Raw genomic sequence first — 24,723 nt, forward strand, 5'->3', positions numbered from 1 at the left:
TAGCACTCTCCCGAGTCTGGTCATACCGTGAAACTGATTTCTAAGTTGGGGGCTTTGGTTAATATGTTGCTGGATATCATATGAAAAGACGCTGCTTTGCAGTGCATTCAAAAAAAGTGCTAGGTGGTGCATGTATGTACAATAGTAATGATGCTCATTATATGTTAGGTATTCTAGGATTCAGGCCCAGGCGAAATGTTATGACGTTATGACGAATAAGAGAGTTAAATCATCGGACAGTATACTATTCAACCTTGGTCTCCTTCTTCTTGATCCGGTCACGAATAGCCACCAGCTTGCCCAGAATCCTGCCCTTGAGGCTCTGAGCGCCAAGCGCAGCTGCTTCGTCCACCGAGACAACTCGTCGCACCAGGATGTTGAAGACAGTGCCAAACGCGAGAGCAATCACAGTACTAGTGAGGATGATCACGTTATACGGCATACTGAAATCGGGAGTCGGAAGCGGCAGGAGTAGACTAGTCGATCGGATATAGATGGGTGCGCTATCCGGCGCGTTAAGGATTCGGATGACAGCAGGCGCAACGTTGAATCCGCGATTGGCATCTGGCGGGTATTCATTGTACCGCAAAATGGCTTTTTCAAAATCATAAGTCAAGGTGACGGTCGAAGCGGCTGGAACCGAAAGTGCCAGCTCCAGCTGAGTGCCGCGCTCGCGGTCGATCGCGGGCCGGTAAAACGTGCCAGTCACAAGCTCTGAAGCAGGCACTTCGCGTGGCACCCCATCGGGACCTGTGATGGTTGCTTGCAGTGTATGGATATATGGTCTTAGGTACCAAGGCAAGGATTCGAACAGAATGAAGTCTACATCAGTGGTCTTGGAAGGATTGCCGAAGATAATCCGCATGCCACCACGTTCCTGGCCATGGCCAACAATTGTTCGCTCTGCATGGAGCACTGGTTCCTCTAGAGCAACTTCCGTCTGCACGGCTTGTTCTGGGATCGAGAGATCAAATGGCTGGGAAGATGATAGAGAGAAGCAACGAGTGAACCCGTCCGCCTTCTTCTGTTCCACCGCACCCTCAGAGTGGAAGACTTGGCGCTCATGCGGCACACGAAGACAGACAGACTGCTGTTCATCTGAGTCGGCAAGAGGGCAGACGCCATTCAAGGTTCGCCCAAATACCTCTTGCAGGCTCCAGGCATTTCCACTAGCCTTCTCAAGAGGGTAGCAAGTATCGTGCGAATTGTAAGGCTTGGAGGTGTCGCAAAGCAACTGTTCATTTGGAACGGGACGTGGAATTGGATTGGCTATAATTTTGTCAGCAATTGATGAATGAGCACATTTGGGTGTAGGTAAAGGCCAACAACGTACACCGGGGTCTCTTGGACCGTTCAATATCCAGAACCATGTCCACGGTCTGTTCAATCTGGACAATACAGTCGCCATCCGAGGGACAGATGGGCCGCATATCCACAGACATACTTTGCCATGCTGCATCGAATAGTTTGTGACCGTCAAAGAGGGTTGAGATTCCAGCTTTGCCCTTGCAGGGAAGCAATTTCAGGAAGGGAGTCAAGTTTTCCGTGCAGACTACTTCTCCGGGGAGAGTTCCGTGCAAAAGATGTAGACCATCAACCTTCGGATGATCACCGGTGGGCTCAAAGGAAACGACTGGACGAGTTGTACGGGTCGAGTCGACAAAGTTCAGCGAGGCGCAGAACAGGCCGGATAGCGATTGCGTCAAAGTAATCCACTTTGCGAAGGCTCTGCAAATAGTTAGACTCGCAAGACCTAAGAAATTCCAAATATATTCCCAGGAAAGCTTACTCCTCATCGTCTGCCGCGTCAATCCACGCCCAGAGCTCGACACCAGTGCCGCCTTCCTTGCTGCCATTCCATGGCCGAGGGCCCCAACTTTCAGCGTCCCATCTTCCCGTGCTAAAACGAAGGTGAAGCTCTTTGGTGTGAGCGTGCTGGAGAATCTGGCCCAGTGCCCGTGGGAAGTATTGGAAATGCTGGTTGTCGAACGATTGCTGGGAGGTGTTACCCCGGAAATTAAACGAGGCTAGGAGAGAGGATTGAGGGAGCGGTTGGAGGAACAGCTGTTCATGATAGTCCGAGGATGCTGAAACTGGCGAGCTCCATAATGTGACAGCTAGCGCCAGCAGGAAAGAAAAGAGTGAGTAGACCGTCATCACTTCATGCCGGAGCTCGGTCTGCGGTGCCCCTAGTCCGTGAGATGTTCAATGTATGTAGAGAGGGGGTTTAGGGCCTCGGTAGGGTTAGACATCCAAGACCGACGACACGCTGCGTCACCAGGAGAGACCCTGAGAATAGCCAAGCGATCTGGACATCAGACGCAAATGCCAATGCAACGTATCGAGTGTCTCGTCTGGAACTGTCCATCTGGTCTATTGATTGTCGCGCCTCACCGCCTTCCGCCTTTCCTAGCGCCAGCATCAAAAAACCGCAAGACTTGTCCGATCGTTTCCAATAGCTTTCCACCGTGTTGCTCTCGGTTTAACCTTCAGGAATCGGCAATCATCATGGCGGCGGAGCAGAGAAAATTGCTGGAACAGCTCATGGGAGGTACGTCTCGTCAACTTGAAGCCCACTCGTGATCATCACCACGAGCTTCAACGTCCCTCCACTTCGCCGATCCAAGCTAACAGGGTCTTCATTTATAGCTGACCAGCTCATTGGGACTGGCGCTCAAGGTCGCAATTCTCAGCTCTCCATCACGGATTCAAAAGTCTGCCGTTCCTACCTCGTCGGAACCTGCCCGCACGACCTCTTCACCAATACCAAGCAAGACCTTGGACCTTGCCCCAAAGTACATAGCGAGGGGTTGAAGACGGAGTACGATACTGCGTCTTCTGCGGATAAGGCGAAATGGGGCTTCGAATTCGACTACATGCGGGATATGCAGAAGTACATTGACGATTGTGACCGGCGAATCGACACTGCGCAGCGCCGGTTGGAGAAGACCCCGGATGAGATCCGGCAAACCAACAACCTGGTATGTTCACTTCCAGCCTAGTATGGCCAAAGTCCCCGGATGGCATTACTAACGCTTCTACAGCTCAAGCAAATAGCCGACCTCAACAACACGATCAACACCGGCCTACTTGAGGTCTCCGTCCTCGGCGAAACGGGCTCCGTCGCAACAGCTTTGAACGAGATGCACAAGATCCGCACCGCGAAACACCAGAAGGAAAATGCCGAGCGTGACTTGAAGAACCTCCAAGATACCTCCGGTCCGTCCGGCCACCAGAAGCTGCAGGTCTGCGACGTTTGCGGGGCCTACCTCAGTCGACTTGATAACGACCGACGATTGGCGGATCACTTCTTCGGAAAGATGCACATGGGGTACTCGGACATGCGCAAGGGCTTCAAGAAGCTTAGCGCCGAGTTGAAGGGCCGCGCACCACCCGTTCGTCACCATGAGGAAGAAGATCCATATGCGGCGGGCGGCCGCCAGAGCGGGCGCGGCCCGCGCTATGGCGGCGGTGGTGGTGGAGGAGGTTATCGCCGTCGGGGTGGAAGGTGGTAGATTGCCACTCACATCTCCTTTCCATTCTCTCTCTGTCTCTCTCCTCGGGTTCGGATCTTTTTGCATAGCGCAGGCGTTTTCGTGCGATGATGCTCAGTGGCGAAGGGAAGGCATCGCTATTTCGAGAAATACCAGTACTAGAGACAGCGCGTTTCTAGAAGGTATTATTGGGATATGTTAATAAGAATTCTCTTTATGACGAACTGAGCGATTGAAATTAAACTATATCTTCAAGGACTGAGTGGTACCTAATGGAAGGTATGAATTAATTAAGGGCGAAGCTGCTGCCACCCTCTAGATTTCCCGCTCGCACCCCCTGCGGCGTTAGATTTCTGCCTGGTATAACAAGACATAGTATTCTATATAGTAGTCTTCTAAATAGTGGAGTATGGTAAGCTCAGAATCTTGATTAAACTTCAAAATCATCTTATCGGCCATCCTTTGAAAGATAGTTACCTACTTCGAGAGATATTATGCGGGTTATGGAGAAAGATACTTCAAAGGACCTTCCGAAAGAGATCTGTGCTCGTCCAGGCAGAGATCTAAAGATCGCGAGTTTGGTCTTGCTGAAGCTCTCGTTGACGACGTTCCAAAGACCTTGGTAAGCTTTGTGGTGTGGTGAAAGGCCGCTGCTGCTCCACATCCTTCGCTAATAGCGCAAGAGGATCCTCAAACGATGAAGAATGAGACGTGGATTGAGAGATGTCTATGGTGGGTGAGAAGGCAGGCAGCTAGAATAGGCACTTGCGACTGATAAAAGGTGATGATGTATGTCGAGGACCACACGTCACATCTCCGCCTCTTAGTTGGTGATGTGTGTAGTGGATGACTTATGGTTAAGTAGCCTTTAATTAAGGACAGGGCTTTAACCTCGTCTTCACGTCTGTTCCCTCGGCGCAAGCTTCCAGACTGAGTGAGGACGGGTCACGAACAAGCAAGTATAGTCGATTATTTTTCAATGCAGAAACGGGGATTATGATCGCGAAAATCATACCGAACCCTCCCTGCGCACCACCTTGCGATAAGATCATTCGATTATCTAATTTCACTTGAGCTGCGGGCGATGAACCTCCGTCGTCATATATCGCCTTTAGGTTCGACAACAGTTACGGTTGGAAATCGGAAAAGGGAGGCTGATTGCAGCTGGGCTCCGGCCTCACCAAACGTGAGGCTGAGTTTTGTGGTGGAAATAGGATTATCAGAGTCTGCACGATATCTTGCTCTTGCTGCGCACGGTTGGCTCGAGGCCTCCTCATCAGTGAAACTTGCGGTTACGATCAGTATTGCACGAAGCCTGAGATCATGTTGCACCGTTGGGAACTTGGTCCACGAGTAAATGCAGCGTGCTGTACTGTATTCGTCAAATTATCTCGAACGAATAACGCGACGTCTGTTACTGGAGAGTTCCTGGAGAGAGACCTGGTGATACCCGAGCAAGAGCTGAGAATGTTCGCCGAGGATATCTAGGACGTGCAGAAATATGCCCCTTAGGCACCAAGCGGCAGGCCTCATGGAAGATAATGTTATACTCACGAAGGGCGTGTTGATTCAAAAGATTAAGGTTCTGTGGAGGTGGTCTTTGCGAGTAGACGAGCCCATAGTTAGGGCCGACGATCTTACGGTTATGTCAGTAGCTTTTAATTAGTTAGTTAAGGGTTCTGCCCGACAAGCTAAATCGTGCTAAGCCCGTCATGAGTTTAAATATCTTTTTCGAAAGGTCTTCGGAGAGGTTCCTGGCACTACATACAAATCTTAATTAGGAACCTTCCTTGGTCGAATTAGCACAATGCTTTTCTGTCGCTGTCTCACTTAGAAGGATTACATGGATACGGTAGTAAGATCTCTCGATTTATCTATTGAAGCATATCTAATAAGAGGATTTAAACATTTAGTCATGGGTTTAAGCGTAACTATAGGACGCCACTGTATTTGCCTATACATAATGCTGTTCGCGGATAGTCTTTGTATCATTATTCCATTGTATACTCGTAAGGGAGGTGCGTTTCTGATTCGGTTTAGGGTTGTAGTGTCACGAAAGTTGTTCGTAGTGCCATGAGTATGATCTAGTTTTGATCGAGGCCATACACTCCCCCTTTCGGGGGATAAAGAATAGCTTAAAGCACTAGCTCCTACACAATGAAAAGTAAAGATGAATAAACATGGCCTTATTTGCGGATAAGCCAGCAGAGCTGATACACGACTGCCAGCCATGGGTATCCCACGTCCATCCAGAAAAGAAATCCTATCCCAGGAGCTCGAGGCTCAAAACACCGACTGCTGAAATCCAGCTTGTCCACCAAAAAACCGTGATTTGAATCGACTGTACAGTGCAAACGTAAAAATGACAAGGGGCTTCAGTGGTCGTCAAAGTAGAAAAAGAAAGAACTTAGGCATTCGCTACAGGGACGTGGCCGTTCGCCTGAGTTTCGAACAGCGCCTGCATGAGGGCCTCATAGTTGGCTGCTGCTGCTGGCTGTCGAACCAGGATGTCGCGGACGACGTTCAACTGCGCCACGTCCACATTGGGCGCCGTCTTGAGAAGTTGTTGAATAGCCGGCGCATTGACTTGTGTGCCCAGCACCTGGATAGCGGCGGCTACGCCGGTGAGCGCTTGTTGCTGGAATCCTGGGAACTGGCCTGGCTGTGTAGCTGGCTGTTGAGCATACGCAGCGGGATTCGGGGCGGCTACACCGAGAGTGGTAGGGGGTGTCGGCGCCACCTGGGGAGTTGAGCCGTGTCCGGGAGTCATGAACGGCGGTTGCTGAGGTGTTGCACCAGCAGCGGTTAGCGGGCTTGCAGAGACACCTGGTTCTTGGCTAGGCTGATGGGATGGCGGCTGCACTGAAGGTGGGTTGGATTCGCCTGTCTTGACGACAAAGACAACGAGAAGAGTACGCTCGTCGATAACGTCGTCGAGGGTGTTGTTTTCTAACAGCTCGATGAATTCAGGTTTCGTAGTGGTACCGGCCTCAATGGGGATGATGTAGGTGTCCTTAACAGCCGACAACGGATGTTTGCCGATAACACCATAACGCGAGCGATTCTTGAAGTAGTCAAATAGTTTGTCAAAGCCCGCACGCTCGCTGGGTAGATCTGGGCTGCTGATGGCGATCACGGAGACATCTGTGGAGGAGCTGAATCGAAGACCGCAAAGATAGCTGCTGGCGAGCTGAATGTCAATACGGCCATCGACCAGCAACGTTGGGGGCGCTAGCTGGCTCCATGAGATTCGTCCACTCAGGTCTGCACCTCCGACATGCTTCGCAGAGGATGTAAATTCCGAAACGGGGATCATGGCGACTTTGCCGCGCCAGACGAGACCATCGTCATTGTTGAAGTCCTTTGGTGAGTAAGGAGGAGATTCGGGCTCGTCGTCGCGGAGCAGCTGGTCAATTTCAGCATCGGCCTGGATCTTGCCACCATGAGGGACAGGCTCGCGAATGTTGGTCGAAACTTCGGGGAAGACATGGTCATGATGTCCGCCGGTAGGTGAATGGCCGCGGCCGTGGTTCGACTGCTGAACCTTTGGAGTAAGTGGGCTTTGGTTTCCTGGGATGCCATCGGCCTCCGTGGCGCGGCGAGGGCCTGCAGAGAAGACCGACTCTGTTGCAGCATTGTGGGTTTCATCTTCCACCAGCTCTTCGCCCTTATGCGTTCGTCGAATCCGGGGTCCCTGTTCCTGAATAATAACGTGCTGGCGCTCAGACTCCCTCTTGATCTCTGCATCCTTTTGCTGCAACTCCTCGCTAGCCATGTCCTCCGGTTTCATCCTAGCTAGAGATTCAGGGGACAAACTACCTACAAGCAAGCGATCCCGTAGAGAAGGATTCTTCTTTACGTTGAACAGGATCGTTCGTAGTTGCAACTTATATGGCTCGGTAGGCTCGCCCGCACGTCCGCAGAAACTGTGATACATGGCATCCTCGATAGAGAGCCCAAGTTGCCGTGCAGCATCTTCGGCCGAGTGTCCAGCAGACGGCGTGTATGAGCCTCTCCTCTGGGCCGCCGTAATCTGATCTACAAATAGCCTGATGAGCGCGGTAGCCGCACTCTTGCGAGCTGGGTTCACAAGCGCGTCCACAGTAGCCCCAGCCGGGGTCTCTGCTGGAGACTCTGCCTTGAGCTTTGAAGCGAGCCCCGTCGTAGATGGAGAAGAGACTCTTTGCTGCTTAACTTGCGGGCCCTGATAGTCAAACAGATTAGCATGTCTCTTCGTGCTATGAAGTGCAACAGAATTTCTCACCATATCAGCCTCCACGCTCTCCTCAAGCTTGCGCTTGTTGGTGCTTGATCGCCGTGAGTCGCCACCGTTTCCATTCTTTTCCGGCTCGGCTGAAGCAGATGCACCAGTGGCAGGGGATGGACCAGGTCCTGGTGTGGCAGAGGTTCCAGCACGAGCTGGAGTGCTGATTTCAGTCTTGCCTTGACTCTTCCGGCTACCCTTCTTGCCCTTCTTCCGCTTGGACTTCTTGTCCTCGGCCTCCTGTCGTCGTCTCTCGGCGACTTCTTCCCAGGGCTTCTCGCCCTTTGCAATCTTGTCCAGGAGGATCTTGTGGTTCTCGGGCTTGCACTGCTCGCAATAGTATTGATCGGGTTCTTGCCCCTTGGCGAAGGTCAATCCCATGCAGTCATTGTGTTGCCACGCAGAGCACTGGTCACAGCAGATCATGTCGCGCTCGACATCTTCTTCTTCCTCGTATTCTCCACAGATGCATCGAATGATCTCCTCCTCTTCTCCATCGCTAGGACCGGGGGTAGGCTCGGCGGAGGCTTTGCTAGACTTGTCTTTTTGGTCTTTGGGGCTTTTGCTCTTGCCCTTTTTCGAAGGAGCGTCGGGTAGTTCGAGATTCTTGTGCTGGCCTTTGGTGGCCCGACCGGAGCGGCGCGGTTCGTCTGGCTTCATGGTTAGCACGGTGTGTTCCGTTGAGGATGTTTTCGTCCCGCGGTATCGTCTCTTTGTGCCACCTGTGAGTGGTCTGACGGTGGCGGTTGTAGGGACGAATGTTGTGTACGACTGCTTACCGGCCATGGCTCAAGAGGCTGGGAGGCTTGGGTCCCCTCTTTGTACTACAGCGCAATAACTGATAAGGATTCTGTGATTGCTCAAGAATTGAAAGATGCGTGCGCTTGATACCCAGCGATCGCAAAAGACCGTCTCTCTACGAGTTCAAAAGGGAGGCTAAAGTAATACAGAAGAAAAGACGCCGCAGAAGAGCAACGTCGCTGCCTGATCCCTGGTATTACTTGATCACCAGAAGCTGTCCCCAGACCTGGAAAGCGTCAACTTCTCCAAGGACTATTGGTGGCAAGTTGAGAAGCGCCGAATCGTGTTTTGGGTTTTTTGTTGCGATCCCTTGCTGCGCGTCAGTCGCGACACTTGGCTGGAGCGGGGTCGCGTGAGATTTCAAATGCGGGCTCTCTGTAATTTTGAGGGATTATTGACGGTCGCGGGTGTCGATATGGGCCACTGTCGCTCTGTTGAACACACAGAAGCGATGAATCGAAGGATGAAGGGGTGGATGACAGGAGGAATCTGGAAGAAGAGAAGATCAGGAGAGGAAGGATGAATAAGTGGCTTGCCGCGCGAGATGCTTATGTCATCTCTCACGTGATTCATCAGCCACCCCTGGGCGCCGCGCAGCCTCAAAGCTGATGAGCTTCTCCAGGTTCCCCACCTGAAGGCAAAATCCACTTTCGAATCAACCTGAAACTAGCCGTGATCGCAAACCTCGTTTTTTCCCCTCAACCCACCTCGCTTCTTCTGAACACATTCTGAAAACATCGGCCGAGCTACAGTTAGCCTCGTGAAACTATGGCGGACGTGCGATCGCTCCTCCGGAATGAACTAGCTTCGCGCAAGGGCGCGTCACAACCCAATACCACCGGCAACCGCGTCAGCAAAAAGCGCAAGGTCGACAACGGCGACGGGGTGATGAGGAAGAAACTGCGATCAACGGACCTTGAGGCTGTTCAGGCCGCGGCGAATGCCCAAGTTTCCCAGGTGCACGACGCGGAGGACACAGCTGATGATGAGGTCTTGGAAGCTGTCGAAGAAGACGAAGTTGCCGGTCCCGAGCTTCCTGCCGAAGAAGCACAGGAAGTTACTACAGCGACACAAGCATCGGAGTCTACATATATACCCGCTGCGCGCCAGGAAACATCACTGGCCGTGGATGAGGACGAATGGGCCGCATTCGAACGCGAAGTCGCCGCTCCAACCAGAACGCCACATGCTCCGGCTGCAATCTCAGCAGAAGCCACAATATCTGCCGCTCCCGTAACGGCCGAAGAATTGGCTGCACAGCAAGAAAGAGACAGGGCATCAGCGGCAAAATCTCGCGAGGCTGAGTTGGAGGGCGAACGAGAAGACGCTGCACGTTTTATGGAGGAAGAGTTCGACGAGATGGATCAGCTTGAGGAGCGAGTACGGAGACTGAAGCATATGCGAGAGGAATTACGGCAAAAGCGCGCTGAAGACCAAGCCCGGGATATCCCCATGGTTGAGGAACAACGGGCACCGGAGAGTGAGAGTGAGGACGAAGAAGATGACGACTGGGATGATTGGCGATTTAAATGATTTTTATTGTACCATGAAAAATGACGGTTTCTACATGAAAGGATATAGAATCCTTTAATATACAGTGATACCCTCCTAAATTGAATACCATCAATGAGACATTGCAAAGCACAGAGCTAGTTTTCATTGAAAGCTCCTTGAGGCGGGGAATTATGAACGTAATATTTCATGGTATATGCCGATAGGTACAAGATCTCCGTTTTTCAGTCGTTGCTTGGCTTCTCTTGCTCTTTGGCTGGGATCTCATCAACTTCCATGTAACCCCGAAGGCCATCTTTTCGGACCTTCATGGCCTCCGCAATTTCGGCTTCGCCTTCTCGTAGAAGGTGCTTGCCCCGGATAAGGTCGCTGCGCTGTCTGCGCTTGTCTTCTTCAACCCGTTTTTCTCGCTCTGCGAGAGCCTTTTCGCGCTTCTCCCGATCTCGCTGCTTGCGGTCATGCTCTTCTTGCTGCTCTGCAGTCATCTGCTCCTCAGGCGGAGGCGGTAAGGTAGATATGAACGCCTCAATCAAAGGATTTCGGACCTTTGTTGGAAGGGCGATGTATCGAATATCGGTAATGATCGTGGCCGACAAAGCCTCAAGATTCGAGGAGCGATTCAATGCGTGCAATGGAGCGGATTTGAGAAGGGTCGAAAGATCGGATTTGCGGGTGCTTTCGGGAAGCTTGAGCTTGGAAATATATTCACGATAGAGCTTTTCCCGGTCTTTGTCCGATAGTTGCGAGTCCTTCATCTCTGCCTCTTTTCGATATTTTCGCTTGAACTCGGGCCAGTACAGCTTGGGCGTTGCATATTCCTGGAGGAAGGCCAAGTACTTGATGCGAGGATCCTGTTTCTCCTGCTTTTCTTTCTGTGCTTGGACGTCCTTGATGCGGTCTCTGCTCCAATTGGAGAAAATCTCGCGGCGGGTTTTCATGTTTGAAGGAGCGGTATATCTTGAGTCTTCAATGATGCGACCTTCTTCAAGGATCTTCTCCCACGTTGAGAAGGGATTGATATGGTAGTCATCGAGCAAATCACGAAATAGCGCCTCGGCATCGGCATCTGTCAATGGAAGCCCTTCCGCGCCCTCCTCCCAGTCCTCCCCAGGCTCGCCGTACTCGCCTGGTTCTAGACCATAGTCTTCTCCCATGGCCGCAAGTTGATATTCCATATCCTCTTCGGTGAATTCCATCGGCCGGTCTTGTCTTCCAGGACTTTCTGTGCGTGCCCGCTTCGACAATTGGCCCTCGTCTTCCTCTTCGTCATCGGTAACTTCAACCTCTTCATATTCATCGCTATCTTCTGCGCCTTCGTAAAGATCTTCGTGCGCCACATCCTCACGTTCTGATCGAGATGTAGTCGGTGCTCCTGCGATATCGGTCTGGTGTTCCTCGGGCTCCTCAGACTTCTCGCCGCGCTCTCTTCTCTCCTTCTTCTCGCGCTCAAGGCGATCGTATTCGACCACGCCTTTGAGAACATCTTCTGGGATTTTCCAGAAACTCTCATTTGTGTCCGGGTTATGCACAAATCGTCTGCCGAGTTTGGTTTTCACCAAAACCCAAGGTGCACAATTGGGTATCAAATCCTTAGACTTTGGCCTGTCTTGGGGCTCACGCCGCCCGCGGTCATGATAGCCTCTTCCCCCGCGGAAACCACCACGACCCTGCCCTTGTTGTAGGTGTTGCCCATATTGCGCGGCGCCCGGGGCATAACCAGCCGGTCCATATGGCGTCGACGAAAATGGTGGTAATGTTTCAGGCGAATAAAACGGGAGTGATTGTGAGGGTTCTGCGGCAGGTGGCGCAGGCGGCGCAGGTTGCGCAGGTTGGGAATCTTGCGCTTGTGGTCTCTTGTATGTGGATTGCTTTGTTGCAGCATTGTAGTAGTATAAATGGCCTGTGAGCGCATCGCAATTAGCCAAATCCTTTCCCGGCTAGCAAGAGGCGGACAAACCTGAAGGCGCCCGGTGTTCCGACCACCCCGGGGGAAGAGGCGGCGGAGGGGCGTAAGTAGATTTGAGCATTGTACCAGAAAATAGCTAAATCTTAAACGTTGAGGGCAAAATGCCAGCTCTCGTGGCCCAAAGCTGAGAGAGAGAAAGCCGCTGGTGAAGCTTTGGTGTGGTGAGGTGGTCCGAGCTTGGCGGATGACAGAGGACGCGCCAGGGCGAGTTGCCTGGAACTTCCTGGAGCTCAACTGTCTCCAACTCCGACCCTCTCATCCACCCTCTACCCTCCTCCCGATCCTCCATTTTTGACCTTTACTATTTCGATACTGCGTTTCTGTTACATGCAAGATGTCTCGGCGATATGATTCACGGGTAAGTTAAGCCCGCCCTTCTCCTGCGGTGCAATTGGGACAGCTCCCAGCTAACCTATGACGCTGTTGGGCAGACAACCATCTTCTCCCCAGAGGGTCGACTGTACCAGGTCGAATATGCTCTCGAGGCCATCTCACATGCCGGTACTGCTCTCGGTATTCTAGCCAAGGACGGCATTGTCCTTGCTGCTGAGAGGAAGGTCACCAGCAAGCTGCTGGAGCAGGATACCTCCGCTGAGAAGCTGTATACCATCAACGAGTACGTCAGAATGCCTTGATTTCTCGCGTCTTCTTGGCTCTTATATTTGACCTCCATCTGGCAATAAACTAATGTCGATTACAGTAACATGATCTGCGCCGTCGCTGGTATGAACGCCGATGCCAACATCCTTATCAACTACGCACGTCAAAATGCCCAACGGTACCTCCTCACCTACAACGAAGACATTCCTTGCGAACAGCTGGTGCGTCGACTGTGTGATCTGAAGCAAGGATATACCCAACATGGTGGTCTCCGTCCGTTCGGTGTGTCGTTCATCTACGCTGGGTGGGATCACCTGCGCCAGTTCCAGTTGTACCAGAGCAACCCGAGTGGAAATTACGGAGGCTGGAAGGCCACCAGCGTCGGCGCCAACAATGCCAGTGCACAGAGTCTGCTTAAGCAAGACTACAAGGAGGATTCCACCTTGCAGGAGGCCTGCGCAATGGCCGTCAAGGTCCTGAGCAAGACGATGGATTCGACAAAGCTGAGCAGTGAGAAGAGTAAGTCTCCGAGCCCTCCACTGTCCTAAATTGACTGCTCCGGTGTTCAGTTTACTAACATACGGTTTTCCCTCGTCTAGTCGAGTTCGCAACGGTGGGCAAGACCAAGGATGGAAAGATCTACCACCACCTTTGGAGTGCCGATGAGATTGATGCGCTCCTCCGGGAACAAGGGCTTGCCAAGGTGGATGACGAGCCCGAGGCTGGTGAGATAAAATAGAATAATACCTTTGCCTGCGTTTCAGATACTTGAGAAATGAGACCTGCACTCCATCCATATACCCGTGTTGACCCACCCATTCCATATCCTGAAGGGATATATCTGCTCTCTTGTGATAGTTTCATTGCGCACCTATTACTTGCTCGTGACGTGGCATACATTCAACGGCTGGGTGTCAGAACCCGCTGTCCTGATCTGCTGGCCACTTGACGATGTTTGTCAGGTCAGGCGTAGGTACACGTAGTCTAAAGGGGCCTCGTGGACAATGGCTGTCTGAAATTGGGCCAACAGAAGTAAATTCTCCGATCTGACACCTCATGCCTAAGGTATGGAACCCGTTGGTATGCCGGGGTTGACTGAAGATATATATCTCCTGCGCCGCCCTTCTTCTGCTGCCAATCTCTCGACCACCCAAGAAGCTCGATGAGAGACGGAAGCTTCATTGCACAGTTTCGAAGCAATACCGCTAGTCTCAGATGTCGATACCTACCGTATCCTGCCTGGTTACGAGCTCTGGCTAAGTGATCAGATGAGGCACTCTATGTACTTCCAATCCTCCGCTAGCTCTGGTACTGACCCACTTCCCTTCAGGCACGGATAAGCTACCCGAGTACAGCAACCATCTTAGACTGGTCGTATAGTTATTCGGTCTTATGAAGAAGTTCAACGAACAAGTCCTTGTCTACTTCCACTTCGTGGCAGTCTGCCCAACCAGCCACTAGGGCCGTAATCAGCCCCTGTTAGGTTACATAAGCGTGATGTCTCCACGTGACGAAAGGCGTGAGGGGTTTCATCATCCCACCTTCCAGCAACCAAACTCGTTCTGCCACCATTGCGACAGTTCTTCAAGTTCTCACTGGACTGAATGGCCAAAAACGTTCCTTCTCTAGGCTCCAATAGCTTACTAGAGCTTTCGCTCGGGAATTTGCAGCACAAGCCCCCCTTTCTTCCGATGAGACGGAGCCGTCTCAGCGAAACGCTCACCCAGAGAACCAGGGCGCTTATAACATGACTAGCCCACATCAATATATCCATTGGACGCTGTCAGCCTATTGAAAAAGGACAAATACCACATCTCATCCAATGAGAAAAATTCTACGGGGGGGTCTTCAGACTCTTTAGAAAAAAAATGATAATGTTCGTCACATTGCACACTCGATTCAGACTTGATGTCACAGACTATATTCTGCGTGGTGAAACATGAAACGCCTTGAACAATCCACCAATCGATGGGACCAGAAACACAAGAACTCAAACGGACAAATGACAAGGAACACCGAAGACACTCGCTGAATCAAGGGCGCAGATTTTTGAATACACAGAGTGGTGCTATCTCAGCAGCGTTCGACGTCGATCCTCGCGTTCCCGTTGCAGAACGCAAATTTCCTTATCCAGCTCCATAATGAGCTTGTGGGACCGATCGATGGAGGCAACCAAAGTGGCACCTTCTCGCTTCCACCGTTCTAGGCGATCAAGCTCGGCGCTTCGCCGCCTGAACTTGGTTTCAATCTTCTCGCAGAGGCGGCACTTGCTGTTGTCGTTCTCGGTCATATTAACGAGCTTCATCCCGCAAGTTTCGCCGGTGCGATACTCGTAATTGCACCGGTGGGCGAAGCTGGTCCAGCTCCAGTCTCCACAGGAGAAACGCTTCTGGTTGTAAAAACACATGCCTATCAGATGCTTTAGTGCCACTCGCTTCTAAGGTCTGATCAAACCCACTTACTCCCGGACCCGGTGAATTTGTTTCAGATGATTGAGGGGGGCTTCGCGATTGGCTTTGATTTCTTTCCGAAGCTCACTTGACCAGTTGAAATGGTCACTCTGAGTGGACGTCGTGAAAGGCTTTTCGGGAGTGTCACCAAGGAAGCTTCACGGTACGTCCAAATAAAAAGAAGCTTGTTGAGGAAGGAGAGCTATGGACCTGAATTGATGACTCTAGGTTATGGTTTTGAAACTCAAGGGGATGATTCTGAACTTCGTGGTCCATCCAGAGGATCCGAATGGTCCTATTTATGTTTCGGTCGACATTTCTATCTCGTCGCCTGGATCCTCCATACTTCGTATGGCCCTCTCAGGATCGACGCTTGCTGGTGTGGGACGGCTTATCGTCCGTGTCTTCCCATTCCTCGCAATCCATCTCTCATCGTGGTCGAGGTCGATCCGGTTGGCTGTGAGCAGTTCTCCGGATGAGTGGAGACTGTAAGATGCCCAAGGTCTCTCGGATGGAGCCACCAAGGATGAACGGTTGCTTCAAGGATGCATGCAGCTATCGGTCGTGGCAACTTTCTATCCCCGTGATGATTCACAACGGGTGGAAAATCCCTCAATTGATGGCTGTTAGCTTTCCTCTTTTGAGTCCTAGCTGCTGCAACTATGCCTTCGCCATTCCATTTCCCCGCCTCCCATGTGCATGAAGTTCGCATGGAATCAGGCTCCTGTGATCGCGTTGCGTTTTGCATCGACGATCCTGCATAGCTGAGTTGCTCTCAGCCTCTGCCAGCTGTCAATTTGATGCAATTTTCAGACACCGTCACTCCGGGATAACCTTGTCTTCCAACCAAAGGGGAAAAAAGAAAGGAAAAGTTGATACCTTTCCCGATTGCGACAACACTCGGCACATTCCCTGCGACCCCACCTGGATTGGGATGCTCTACCACACCATATTCTTCATCCCAGTCTACATTCCCATTGGTCCAATATTCTAATCATTATGGGCTTTGACACCATCGTCGGGTCGACACCACTTTTGTCTGCCGACAGAACAAATCTATCCGGCGTTACCGTCCGTGTGATTGCCTGCAGATGCACCTTCGCATCATTGCCCCGTTTCCCTAATATTACACCTCCTGCATCTAGGCAATTACGGATACTGGGTATGGTCTCAGAAACGAGGTTGCAACCCGATTCAGTGGCCCCTTCTCGCCATTCTGTTCCTTCGCCGAGTCATGATGACAAGGATATTGGGATTGAGGCCTGATCCTCGTCCCACGCCCTGCCGCACCTTTCCGCTCCGTGTGTCTGAGCCAATGGTCCTTCACTCGGGTGGCAACAGTCGCGTCACTGAGGCTCTGTCAGTGGTACCTCCAGCACTCAGGGACACGGCCCTTCGAATTGGGTTTCTGGCGGTACAGGAGTTTAACCATTTGTGGGTTGGACGAGAGGAACATCCACTTTCATTCAGCTGATCTTTGTTTCCTGCAGAGGAGGAGTCCTGCATCCGTCCTCACTCATGTGTATGGTTTTCTGGCGTCCATTTGCTCTTTCGGGCGGAAACGATAGGGCCTGGGATGCCGTGCCGCACTCGTCGCAGACACGAACCGTGACACTTTCCACATATTACTGAACCACATGCAGCTGCACCAAAGCTCGGAGACTCTGACGTGGCACATTGCTTCTGGCTCGGTACACAGATTCCTGGTAGTGGAGGCTGACCAGGGAGGCCGTGGGTCAAGAAGATTCGAATATCTTTGGATCCCCGAAAACACTCCACACGAAGATCCAGACCTTTTATCCCTGTCATGGAAATTGGTACAGGAGGGTATCCATTTCCAGTTTTTGATGCGGGAAGTGGCTGCATCCCCTGCTGGTTAGGACACCTGAGAGGTGGTGGTTGTCCCTCGATACGACGCACGATCATCGGAGACCACCGCTCTCCAGTACGTCCACTGCCCGCATTTGGGACGATGATCCATGGCAAGACTGTTGAGCTGGCATCCACACATCCCTGAATGGCGGCGAACAGCCTCAATGGGCGTCACATCGGAGCGGATCGATCATTTTCGAGCGGCAAACGGGTTGCATCAGGCCCAAAAACTCTCGAATCAGCTTCCCAAGCCCCCCTGCTCCTTTTGCCTCTCGCCCCGTCTTACCACCGAAGAGAGAAAGAAAAAGGTCCTGTTCCATACTGGGTGAACCCGGACCTCTGCCGGACAAGGATCAGACCCAAAGTCATGAAAATTCGCGGGCTTGCTTTCTGCCCAACAAGCGAAGTTGCCGGAGATACTTTCAAAGACCTGGAGATTCGGCCAGTACCCTTTTGGGGCGAATTTTGTGCGCCATGGACTCTGCCTTCCCATACTACAACGTTGAAATTGGATTCTTAGACCCGCATACATGCTCCCACTCTGCTGGGCTCCTCTGATCCCGTGATCTTAAAGTGGACGGAGGCTCCCGCACCCTCCACGCGCATGCCTCTGCCTGGCGACAAATGGTGGCAGACTATGTGAAGTTTGGGACTGAAGAGCCAAAGGGCCGCCGCCTCTGGACTGGACTTGCTCGCTCAGATTGGCCCGGCGATGGAGGAAGCCTCACTTGCAGTCGACCACAGCGGCCAATAACAACCCCGGACGGGGGTATTGGTCATCTGCAGCTAGCGACAAATTTCCCCACCCACAATGTGCAAGGCCTACTCGTGCATATATCATGGACTCTTACGCCGTGGCAGATCAAGCCCGACGGCTATTGGTCGATGGGAGGATGAACAGGTCCTAGCATCTGCATGCTGCTACTGTAGATGCCATGAGTCCCTCAATCTTGTGGAGTCCTCCGTCTCTGCATATCCGTAGAACCTATGCACGGAACTTTGTTTCCCTTTTCAATCTTTCGGGCGTAGCGTCGATCCGAATTTTTTTTATTATTGACAAATATTCAGGTCATTAAACATCCAATGTATTATTCATGCAAGCCACCTCTTGCTATCAAGGCGGTGCAACTGACACAAGTATCCAGGCCCGGCTTTGCAACCCTTCATTTTCCATTAATGGTATCCCGAAGGCAATATGAGCTGAACTCTGATGCTCGTACAAAACGAAGCAAAAATTGATCTCCATGCAGGTTGTTCGTAATCGGGACTAGATGGAGAACGACGCCCTTCGGCCTTGGTTGACGTGGCAGCGTTTGCCCTTTTCGAGGATTAGCAATATATCAAATATCGTGGAAATAAATGAATTGATTCATGCAGCCTCTATTTTTCTATTAAGCGATGAGTATTATATTTGAATTCTCAGCTTCCTATTCTAGCAGATTACTGAAAATGGTTAGCAGTCCATATACCTGGTACGTGGATATGTGACGTCAGCATGATTCTCTCCAGATAGCGAGAACAGGGTTACAGGAAGCTCTGGAATGGCATCCACGATGGATTTCCTAATTTTGTGGAGATTCTGTTCTTGTGATCATTCTCTCCCACTTTCCTATCCGCAATCATCCATGCAATCAACACAATCCATCTGCACCTGCACACAGACCATCTCAACTCCAATCACAACACCGTCGATCCAAAAACCATGTGGAAGAGCCTCATTTCCAGCGGCCGACAGGCACGACCAAACCGCCCCTCCCACTCTGCCGCAATCCTACCCCGGCCAGCCGCCGTATCCCGCAACTTCATTGCCGCTCCTCGCCTATACAAGCAAGGGGCCGATACTAGAGATTTTGACCGCGAAGCGCTCGATCCACATCCATCAGAAGCGACCAAAACCGGCACCGATGATCAAATTGCCCAACACGACTCTGCATTTGATCCCTCTAATACATCTCCCGAGAGCGAGCTGGAGGCGGCTGAGCAAGAGGCCAAAACGAAGGGGAGACAGGGAACGTTGAACGTGAGTGGTGCTAATAAGGCAGCCAATACCTGGCGAGGGCCGCAGGAAGGAGGGCCAGCAAGGAATGCGGATAAGGAAGAGACGAGCAAAAGAGGGCACCCGAATAAGCGTCGCAGGGTTGAAGTGAAAGAGGATGGTACTCATGTTTTTAGTCGGTGAAATGGCGGCTACTGTTTAGTGACACTGAGCACGGCACTATAGAAAAACGAATAGCATCACTTTGCGAAATGTAAATTAGGGTTATTGATATATCACAAGATTACTTGAGAACTTCAACACTTATCGAGAAACGTAGTGGCTCCTCCCCTCTTATCCTTCTCCACCGGTTACTAGAAACAATCAACTCTTCACAGCCCTGCATTACCCACGCCCACTTGCGCAAAAATCCCGGCGTAACCTCCCAGCTATTAACATCGTACGACTCTCCCCATAAAATCAATCCATTCCTATTCGCAGTTACCTCGTCATCATCTTCATCACCAGATAGCGAGTAATTATCCCGTACCGGCGTCGCTATACGTGAATACCGCGGCTGAGGGAAGATTTCCGGATCAGCCACGTTACCCACAAGATCACGCGCGAAGGCTTCATGGTCAAAACAAGTTTCCCAGCGAATAAGGTTCTCGCGCATCGCGGCAAAGGGTATTAGGTTGATCCAGGTCGAATGCACGATGTTCCTTTGTGATTCGGATGGGCTTAGATTGCTTGGTAGGCCGGGGGCGAAGGGCAAGACGACTGAGAAACCGGGGAATGCCTTGTCGAAAAGGTCTGGCAGGGTCTCTGGTTCCCAAGAGACTGCTGCTGTTCCTAGTATGACTTTGTTGTTGTATAGCCCGCGGAAAGTATTATAATGGATTAGGTGAAGTAGATTATCGGCGGGCAGTGATGGTCCCGATGCCGTCGGATTGATTTTCAAGCCCAAGGTCGATTGACTTCTTGGCAGAGACTCGAGAACATTATTTTCTGAGCCTCCGGTGGCATGACGAGGACCGTCTTTGACTGCTCTTGATATGGCGCTTATCTGTTGCGGCTCGTCATTGGTATCGATTCGCCAACGATGTACTTGGTAGGCCTGCGGCCCGTTCTTCGCTTGTAGTCGCATTCCTAGGAAGCTTTTAGTAGGTACTTCTACGGGTATAGTAGACGAGCGAGTCAAAAATGAAATTGATCACTGACTGCGCGCCCTCTGGTTTAGCCGGTTCTGTATCTTTTTGCGCAGTCTTCGTTGATCAGCCTCACTCGGAGCATTCGGTGCTGGGTTGCGCCGCAGGAAGTCGGCCGGGGCGAGTGTAGCCATCGCTAGTTTGATTATACAGATAAAGGACAGATGATGAGGAAAAGGATCAAAGTTGTCAGCGTCGATACTTCGAGAAGGCCGATTGACTCGGATGAATTGAAACCCGTTATTAGTCTATACCTAAAGAGGCAAAAAGCGTCAGCCGGGGGCTGACCGTTGATTCGTGGAGACCTGGACGAGTCAGCGCCAGCCTTGTGCCTGCTTGATTGCTTTATTGATCGTAGCGGCTCTCACCTAAAGCGGTAAAAACTGTCAGCCAGCATTTGTGAGCATCAACAGTTGGGTGCCGCAAGCCGATATCTGGGATGTATTCAAAGAGGGAAGAAAAAGGTATAAGAAGGGAGCAATTTTCCAACGAGATGGAAATCATCACCTCACATTGTAAAGATTCAATACATACTTCAACTATCTGGCTTGACTATCTATACATCAAACTCCAACCTTATCATCTATCATGTCTCGATACTCTGTCGCACACGCAGATCCTCAGGGAGCCAACGATGCTCGACCAACTGCCATGCAAATCATCCATGACGAGCAAATGGAAGACAAACTTGTCGGCAAAGCCGTCATCATCACCGGTGTTTCCTCCGGTCTTGGTGTCGAAACTGCTCGTGCCCTCGCAGCAACCGGCGCAACTCTTTACATGACGGCCCGAGACCTAGACAGAGCAAAGAGTGCCCTTGGCGACATCTTCGATCCACACCGAATGGAATTGATCCACATGGATCACACCTCTCTGGAAAGCGTGCGAACCGCTGCTCAAAACATACTTTCCAAGACAGACAAGATCACCATTCTCGTCTGCAATGCGGGAGTCATGGCCGTCAAGGATCTCCAGCTTACGGATCAAGGCTACGAGCTTCAATTCGCGACCAATCATCTCGCGCACTTTCTCTTCTTCGAGCTGCTGAGGCCTGCACTACTAGCAGGCTCTTCCTCAGAATTCCAATCTCGCGTGGTCATCGTGTCTTCCTCTAGCCATCGAATGGCGCGAGGATTAGGGCCGTCAGACAACTACCACTACCAGAAAGGCGGCTATGATCCTCGGGGTGCATACGCCCAGTCAAAGATTGCCAATGTGTACATGGCAAACGAGATTGAGCGCCGTTACGGATCGCAGGGTCTGCATGCGACCAGTCTGAACCCGGGAATTATTGCCACTTCTTTGGGAAGACACATGTCTGAGGAGGAGATCCAGGCACTGTTGCAGAATCCGATGGTTCAGAAATTCCAGAAGAGTCCTGAGCAGGGAGCTGCAACTACAGTTTGGGGCGCTGTTTCTGAGGAATTGGCAGGCAAGGGTGGCCTACTCCTTGACAATTGCGCAGTAGCTGCTCGAGGAGACTATGATGAGAACCCCTTGGGTGGGGATGCGGTGCCCCATACTTACTGCGCCGAGGACGAGGCTCGACTGTGGAAGGATTCGCTGGAGATGGTCGGATTATCGAGCGAGAATTGATGGACTAGTTAGCGTGGGATTTTGAACATTCGTGGGATCATGTTATTCGTTTATTTTTAGATATTCTTCCGTCCATAATCATAATCACTGTGAATTTCATCAACAACACTAGAGAATGCAAAAGGAAGACTAGAATGTTTTTGAAGGGGAATCAAGATACAACCGTGAGAATCAACATAACCGACTCACTAAGACGCGGTAGTAGACTCCTTTCCAAGCGCAATGATCTGACTGCCGTCAAGATTCCACACCTTCTCACTGCCAGCAGGAACATCCCCCTCAAGTGCCTTCAGACCAGCATTAACCGCGGCCCGAGCGATAACATCCGAGTCCTGCGCCCAGCCATCCTTCAATCCCGAGTGCAGCTTTCCAGCCCACCCAGCAATGAAACGAATAGACGCCTCCAACGGGCGACTCTCCTCCCGCGTACCGGTAATCAAACCAGGGCGCACAATCACAGTGCGATCAAATCCGAGCGCCTTCACATCCTCTTCGATCTCACCCTTCATGCGCGTGTAGGGAATTGAAGAAGCCTTGTTCGCGTTCGCGCTGGAGATCAACACGTAGACCTTGACGCCAGCGTCGCGCGCGGCACGCGCCAGTTCAACATTCAAGCCATGCTCGATCTTATACTGATTCTCGAATCCGCCCGCATTAGCCCTGGTCGTGGCGAAGGCGGAGATGAAGATTTCCGGGGTGGGCGTGAGCGATGAAAGCTGTCCGGCCCAGCTTTCGGTTTTGTCGGATACGAAAGTGGTGAGCTTGGATTGCGGGGCGCCGCCGGCAACTTGAGGGGTTCGACGGGAGATTGTGTCAACTCGACTGATACTCGAGTTGGACAGCAGGCTGGTGAGGATGTGGGATCCCTGTGTAGATGGAGATTGGGTTAGTGGGGGGTGTTTGCGTCCCTTTGTTTATGCGATCAAAAAGGATAGCGATAGGGGAAGATTATGTTCGTACCACCATGCCTGTGCATCCGATCAACGCGACATTCGCCATGGTTTCTTTCTTCGATATTACTCAGATGGAGGGTTGCGAGTGTCAAAGAAAGGAGCAGGTGGGAAGTGGCTGTGGTCTTCTGCGGTTTCGTCATCCGTCGGAGCTAACCTTAAGCTTTCCTGTAAAGCCGACCGAGCCACCAGCCCCCACTAAGTATGGAGGCGACAGAGAGTTATGGCATGATAAAAATGAAATTTTAACATCTGGGTATGGAGTTGTATTGATGCTATAGATACGAATTTATGTGTGGTACAATTTGAGGTTTCCAAGATGACCTAGATCTTGGAGGTCTTGGACAGCATCTTTTCCTGTGCTTGGTAGATCTTGACCAATTGACGCACGGACAAATCAAGCAAAACATCTTCCGATCCACCGGGGATACGGGCACCAGGAACGTCTCGAAGAATTGCTATAGAAGGCAACATTGTTAGCTTTGAAACTCTCAGAGACCCTAGATATTATCTCACCTTCAACAAGTTCGCCCTGGCCAGTCTGCGTGAAGCCATTGCCACCGAACAAAAGCACAGCAACTTGGGCACACTCATTAAGCACCATCGCCGACTTTGCCTTTGCCAAGGCAGTCAAACCACCAAGCTGGATGTCACTTTCCTCTTTGCTGAGATGGCAGAGCTGGTAGAGGATTTGCTCGACCCAAGCATACATAGTTTCAAGCTCGGCACCAGCCTTGGCAAGACGATGTCGCACCACGGGCTGGTCCATGAGGGTCTTGCCAAAGGCCTCACGCTTGAGACAGTAAGAGAAAGCGGCAGAAAGAGCCACACGGGCAGCACGAGTGACTCCAACCGAGATGACAAGTCGTTCGTGGTTGAAGTTGGTCATGATAATGCGCATACCCTGGCCCTCCTTACCGATGAGGTTCGACACTGGAACCTTGACATCGTCGAGCTCGATGTAAGTGGTACCACCAGTGATCTGGCCGGAGACCTTTAGGCGACGCATGGTGACGCCGGTGTGGTTCTTCAGGGGAACGACCAGCACCGAGAGACCAGTAGGGCCGGGGCCACCAGTTCGGACAGCCATGGTCGCATAGTCGGACCAGATACCGTTGGTGATCCTAATCAATGATTAGCAGTATATTCAAATCGAGAGTAAATGTGTTCTACCATTTCTTGGTTCCATTAATGATATAGTGCTTTCCATCGGCACTCTTGGTGGCAGTGGTGACGATGTTCGCGACGTCACTGCCAGCCTCGGGCTCGGTGATGGCGATACAGGCACGCTTCTTGCCGGTAAGAAGATCAGGGAGGAATCGTTCCTGTAGTTCTTTGCTGCCAAACTTGACAATCGGAGGAATGCCAAAGGCAAAGCCTGCATTCAATGATCCACCGGGACCACTCAAGCCGGAACGAGCAAGCTATACATGAAGCCACAAATTAGTGTCTTGGGCATCTCCTAGAGAATCATATCTTTCTACCCAGGCAAACTGACCTCATCACAGTAAATTCCAGTGTAAATGTAATCCCAATCCTCGACTTTGACACCCAGAATATCATTGATTCCCAGTCGCTTCAGCCAGTCCACGGGAAGTGGAGCAGGCATGTTTGGCAACAGCATGTTGTGCTTGCAGAAAGTATCAAAGACATGCTCTGGCACAGTGCCTGCCTTTTCCCATTCCATAGCATGTTGAATCAGGTTTTCCCATGCGAATTTGCGGCATCGCTTCTGGAACTCGCGGTGGGCGTCTGTGATGTAAGGAGATGGGAGACCACGTAGATAGGGCGGCTCTGAGAAGGGGACAGGGTTAGGGGAGTTTTCTGCCATTTTGAGAGGATATGAAAGGTGATGTCTATATGAGGATGAGATGTTGGAATATCATGAAATGTTTACAAGGCTGCGCAAGAGGAGTGGTTAATTATGTACTCCGCACAGCTTCTTGGGGATCGTCTCCGCAGTCCCGCATTTGGTCTCCAGTTTCGACGCCGCGACCGAGGCTCGGTGCGGCACATTCCTCGTCACATGAGCCCA

At 51.5% G+C, this 24,723-nt stretch overlaps 12 protein-coding genes across 12 annotated transcripts; 5 read left to right on the forward strand and 7 right to left on the reverse strand.

The window, feature by feature from the left end:
- Window positions 1-244: 244 nt before the first annotated feature.
- On the reverse strand, window positions 245-2,157 carry gpi16 (GPI-anchored transamidase subunit GPI16; the record flags this gene model as incomplete). Its single annotated transcript, XM_056695992.1, has 3 exons — window positions 245-1,269; window positions 1,334-1,728; window positions 1,790-2,157. 3 exons carry the CDS (start codon window positions 2,155-2,157, stop codon window positions 245-247), a joined length of 1,788 nt encoding a protein of 595 aa, XP_056558204.1.
- A 351-nt stretch (window positions 2,158-2,508) lies between these two features.
- On the forward strand, window positions 2,509-3,515 carry N7496_003062 (LUC7 domain-containing protein; the record flags this gene model as incomplete). The annotated part of the gene is made up of 3 exons (XM_056695993.1): window positions 2,509-2,551; window positions 2,650-2,981; window positions 3,045-3,515. 3 exons carry the CDS (start codon window positions 2,509-2,511, stop codon window positions 3,513-3,515), a joined length of 846 nt encoding a protein of 281 aa, XP_056558205.1.
- A 2,386-nt stretch (window positions 3,516-5,901) lies between these two features.
- N7496_003063 (uncharacterized protein) lies at window positions 5,902-8,544 on the reverse strand (the record flags this gene model as incomplete). The annotated part of the gene is made up of 1 exon (XM_056695994.1): window positions 5,902-8,544. One exon carries the CDS (start codon window positions 8,542-8,544, stop codon window positions 5,902-5,904), a length of 2,643 nt encoding a protein of 880 aa, XP_056558206.1.
- Window positions 8,545-9,327: 783 nt separating this feature from the next.
- On the forward strand, window positions 9,328-10,092 carry N7496_003064 (uncharacterized protein; the record flags this gene model as incomplete). Its single annotated transcript, XM_056695995.1, has 1 exon — window positions 9,328-10,092. The coding sequence occupies one exon, from the start codon at window positions 9,328-9,330 to the stop codon at window positions 10,090-10,092; it is 765 nt and encodes a 254-aa protein (XP_056558207.1).
- Window positions 10,093-10,295: 203 nt separating this feature from the next.
- N7496_003065 (uncharacterized protein) lies at window positions 10,296-12,098 on the reverse strand (the record flags this gene model as incomplete). The annotated part of the gene is made up of 2 exons (XM_056695996.1): window positions 10,296-11,971; window positions 12,029-12,098. 2 exons carry the CDS (start codon window positions 12,096-12,098, stop codon window positions 10,296-10,298), a joined length of 1,746 nt encoding a protein of 581 aa, XP_056558208.1.
- Window positions 12,099-12,371: 273 nt separating this feature from the next.
- Window positions 12,372-13,376, forward strand: pre9 (proteasome core particle subunit alpha 3; the record flags this gene model as incomplete). Its single annotated transcript, XM_056695997.1, has 4 exons — window positions 12,372-12,395; window positions 12,469-12,653; window positions 12,738-13,156; window positions 13,237-13,376. The coding sequence occupies 4 exons, from the start codon at window positions 12,372-12,374 to the stop codon at window positions 13,374-13,376; spliced, it is 768 nt and encodes a 255-aa protein (XP_056558209.1).
- A 1,329-nt stretch (window positions 13,377-14,705) lies between these two features.
- N7496_003067 (uncharacterized protein) lies at window positions 14,706-15,044 on the reverse strand (the record flags this gene model as incomplete). The annotated part of the gene is made up of 1 exon (XM_056695998.1): window positions 14,706-15,044. The coding sequence occupies one exon, from the start codon at window positions 15,042-15,044 to the stop codon at window positions 14,706-14,708; it is 339 nt and encodes a 112-aa protein (XP_056558210.1).
- Window positions 15,045-18,661: 3,617 nt separating this feature from the next.
- Window positions 18,662-19,138, forward strand: N7496_003068 (uncharacterized protein; the record flags this gene model as incomplete). The annotated part of the gene is made up of 1 exon (XM_056695999.1): window positions 18,662-19,138. The coding sequence occupies one exon, from the start codon at window positions 18,662-18,664 to the stop codon at window positions 19,136-19,138; it is 477 nt and encodes a 158-aa protein (XP_056558211.1).
- A 100-nt stretch (window positions 19,139-19,238) lies between these two features.
- N7496_003069 (DUF3425 domain-containing protein) lies at window positions 19,239-20,276 on the reverse strand (the record flags this gene model as incomplete). Its single annotated transcript, XM_056696000.1, has 2 exons — window positions 19,239-20,107; window positions 20,156-20,276. 2 exons carry the CDS (start codon window positions 20,274-20,276, stop codon window positions 19,239-19,241), a joined length of 990 nt encoding a protein of 329 aa, XP_056558212.1.
- A 454-nt stretch (window positions 20,277-20,730) lies between these two features.
- On the forward strand, window positions 20,731-21,738 carry N7496_003070 (uncharacterized protein; the record flags this gene model as incomplete). The annotated part of the gene is made up of 1 exon (XM_056696001.1): window positions 20,731-21,738. One exon carries the CDS (start codon window positions 20,731-20,733, stop codon window positions 21,736-21,738), a length of 1,008 nt encoding a protein of 335 aa, XP_056558213.1.
- Window positions 21,739-21,926: 188 nt separating this feature from the next.
- On the reverse strand, window positions 21,927-22,737 carry N7496_003071 (uncharacterized protein; the record flags this gene model as incomplete). The annotated part of the gene is made up of 2 exons (XM_056696002.1): window positions 21,927-22,604; window positions 22,699-22,737. 2 exons carry the CDS (start codon window positions 22,735-22,737, stop codon window positions 21,927-21,929), a joined length of 717 nt encoding a protein of 238 aa, XP_056558214.1.
- A 275-nt stretch (window positions 22,738-23,012) lies between these two features.
- Window positions 23,013-24,519, reverse strand: N7496_003072 (acyl-CoA dehydrogenase family protein; the record flags this gene model as incomplete). Its single annotated transcript, XM_056696003.1, has 4 exons — window positions 23,013-23,146; window positions 23,205-23,812; window positions 23,862-24,112; window positions 24,187-24,519. 4 exons carry the CDS (start codon window positions 24,517-24,519, stop codon window positions 23,013-23,015), a joined length of 1,326 nt encoding a protein of 441 aa, XP_056558215.1.
- Window positions 24,520-24,723: the final 204 nt, after the last annotated feature.

Source organism: Penicillium cataractarum (assembly GCF_028827025.1).
Source record: "Penicillium cataractarum strain IBT 29864 chromosome Unknown utg000002l, whole genome shotgun sequence".
Lineage (NCBI taxonomy): Eukaryota > Fungi > Ascomycota > Eurotiomycetes > Eurotiales > Aspergillaceae > Penicillium > Penicillium cataractarum.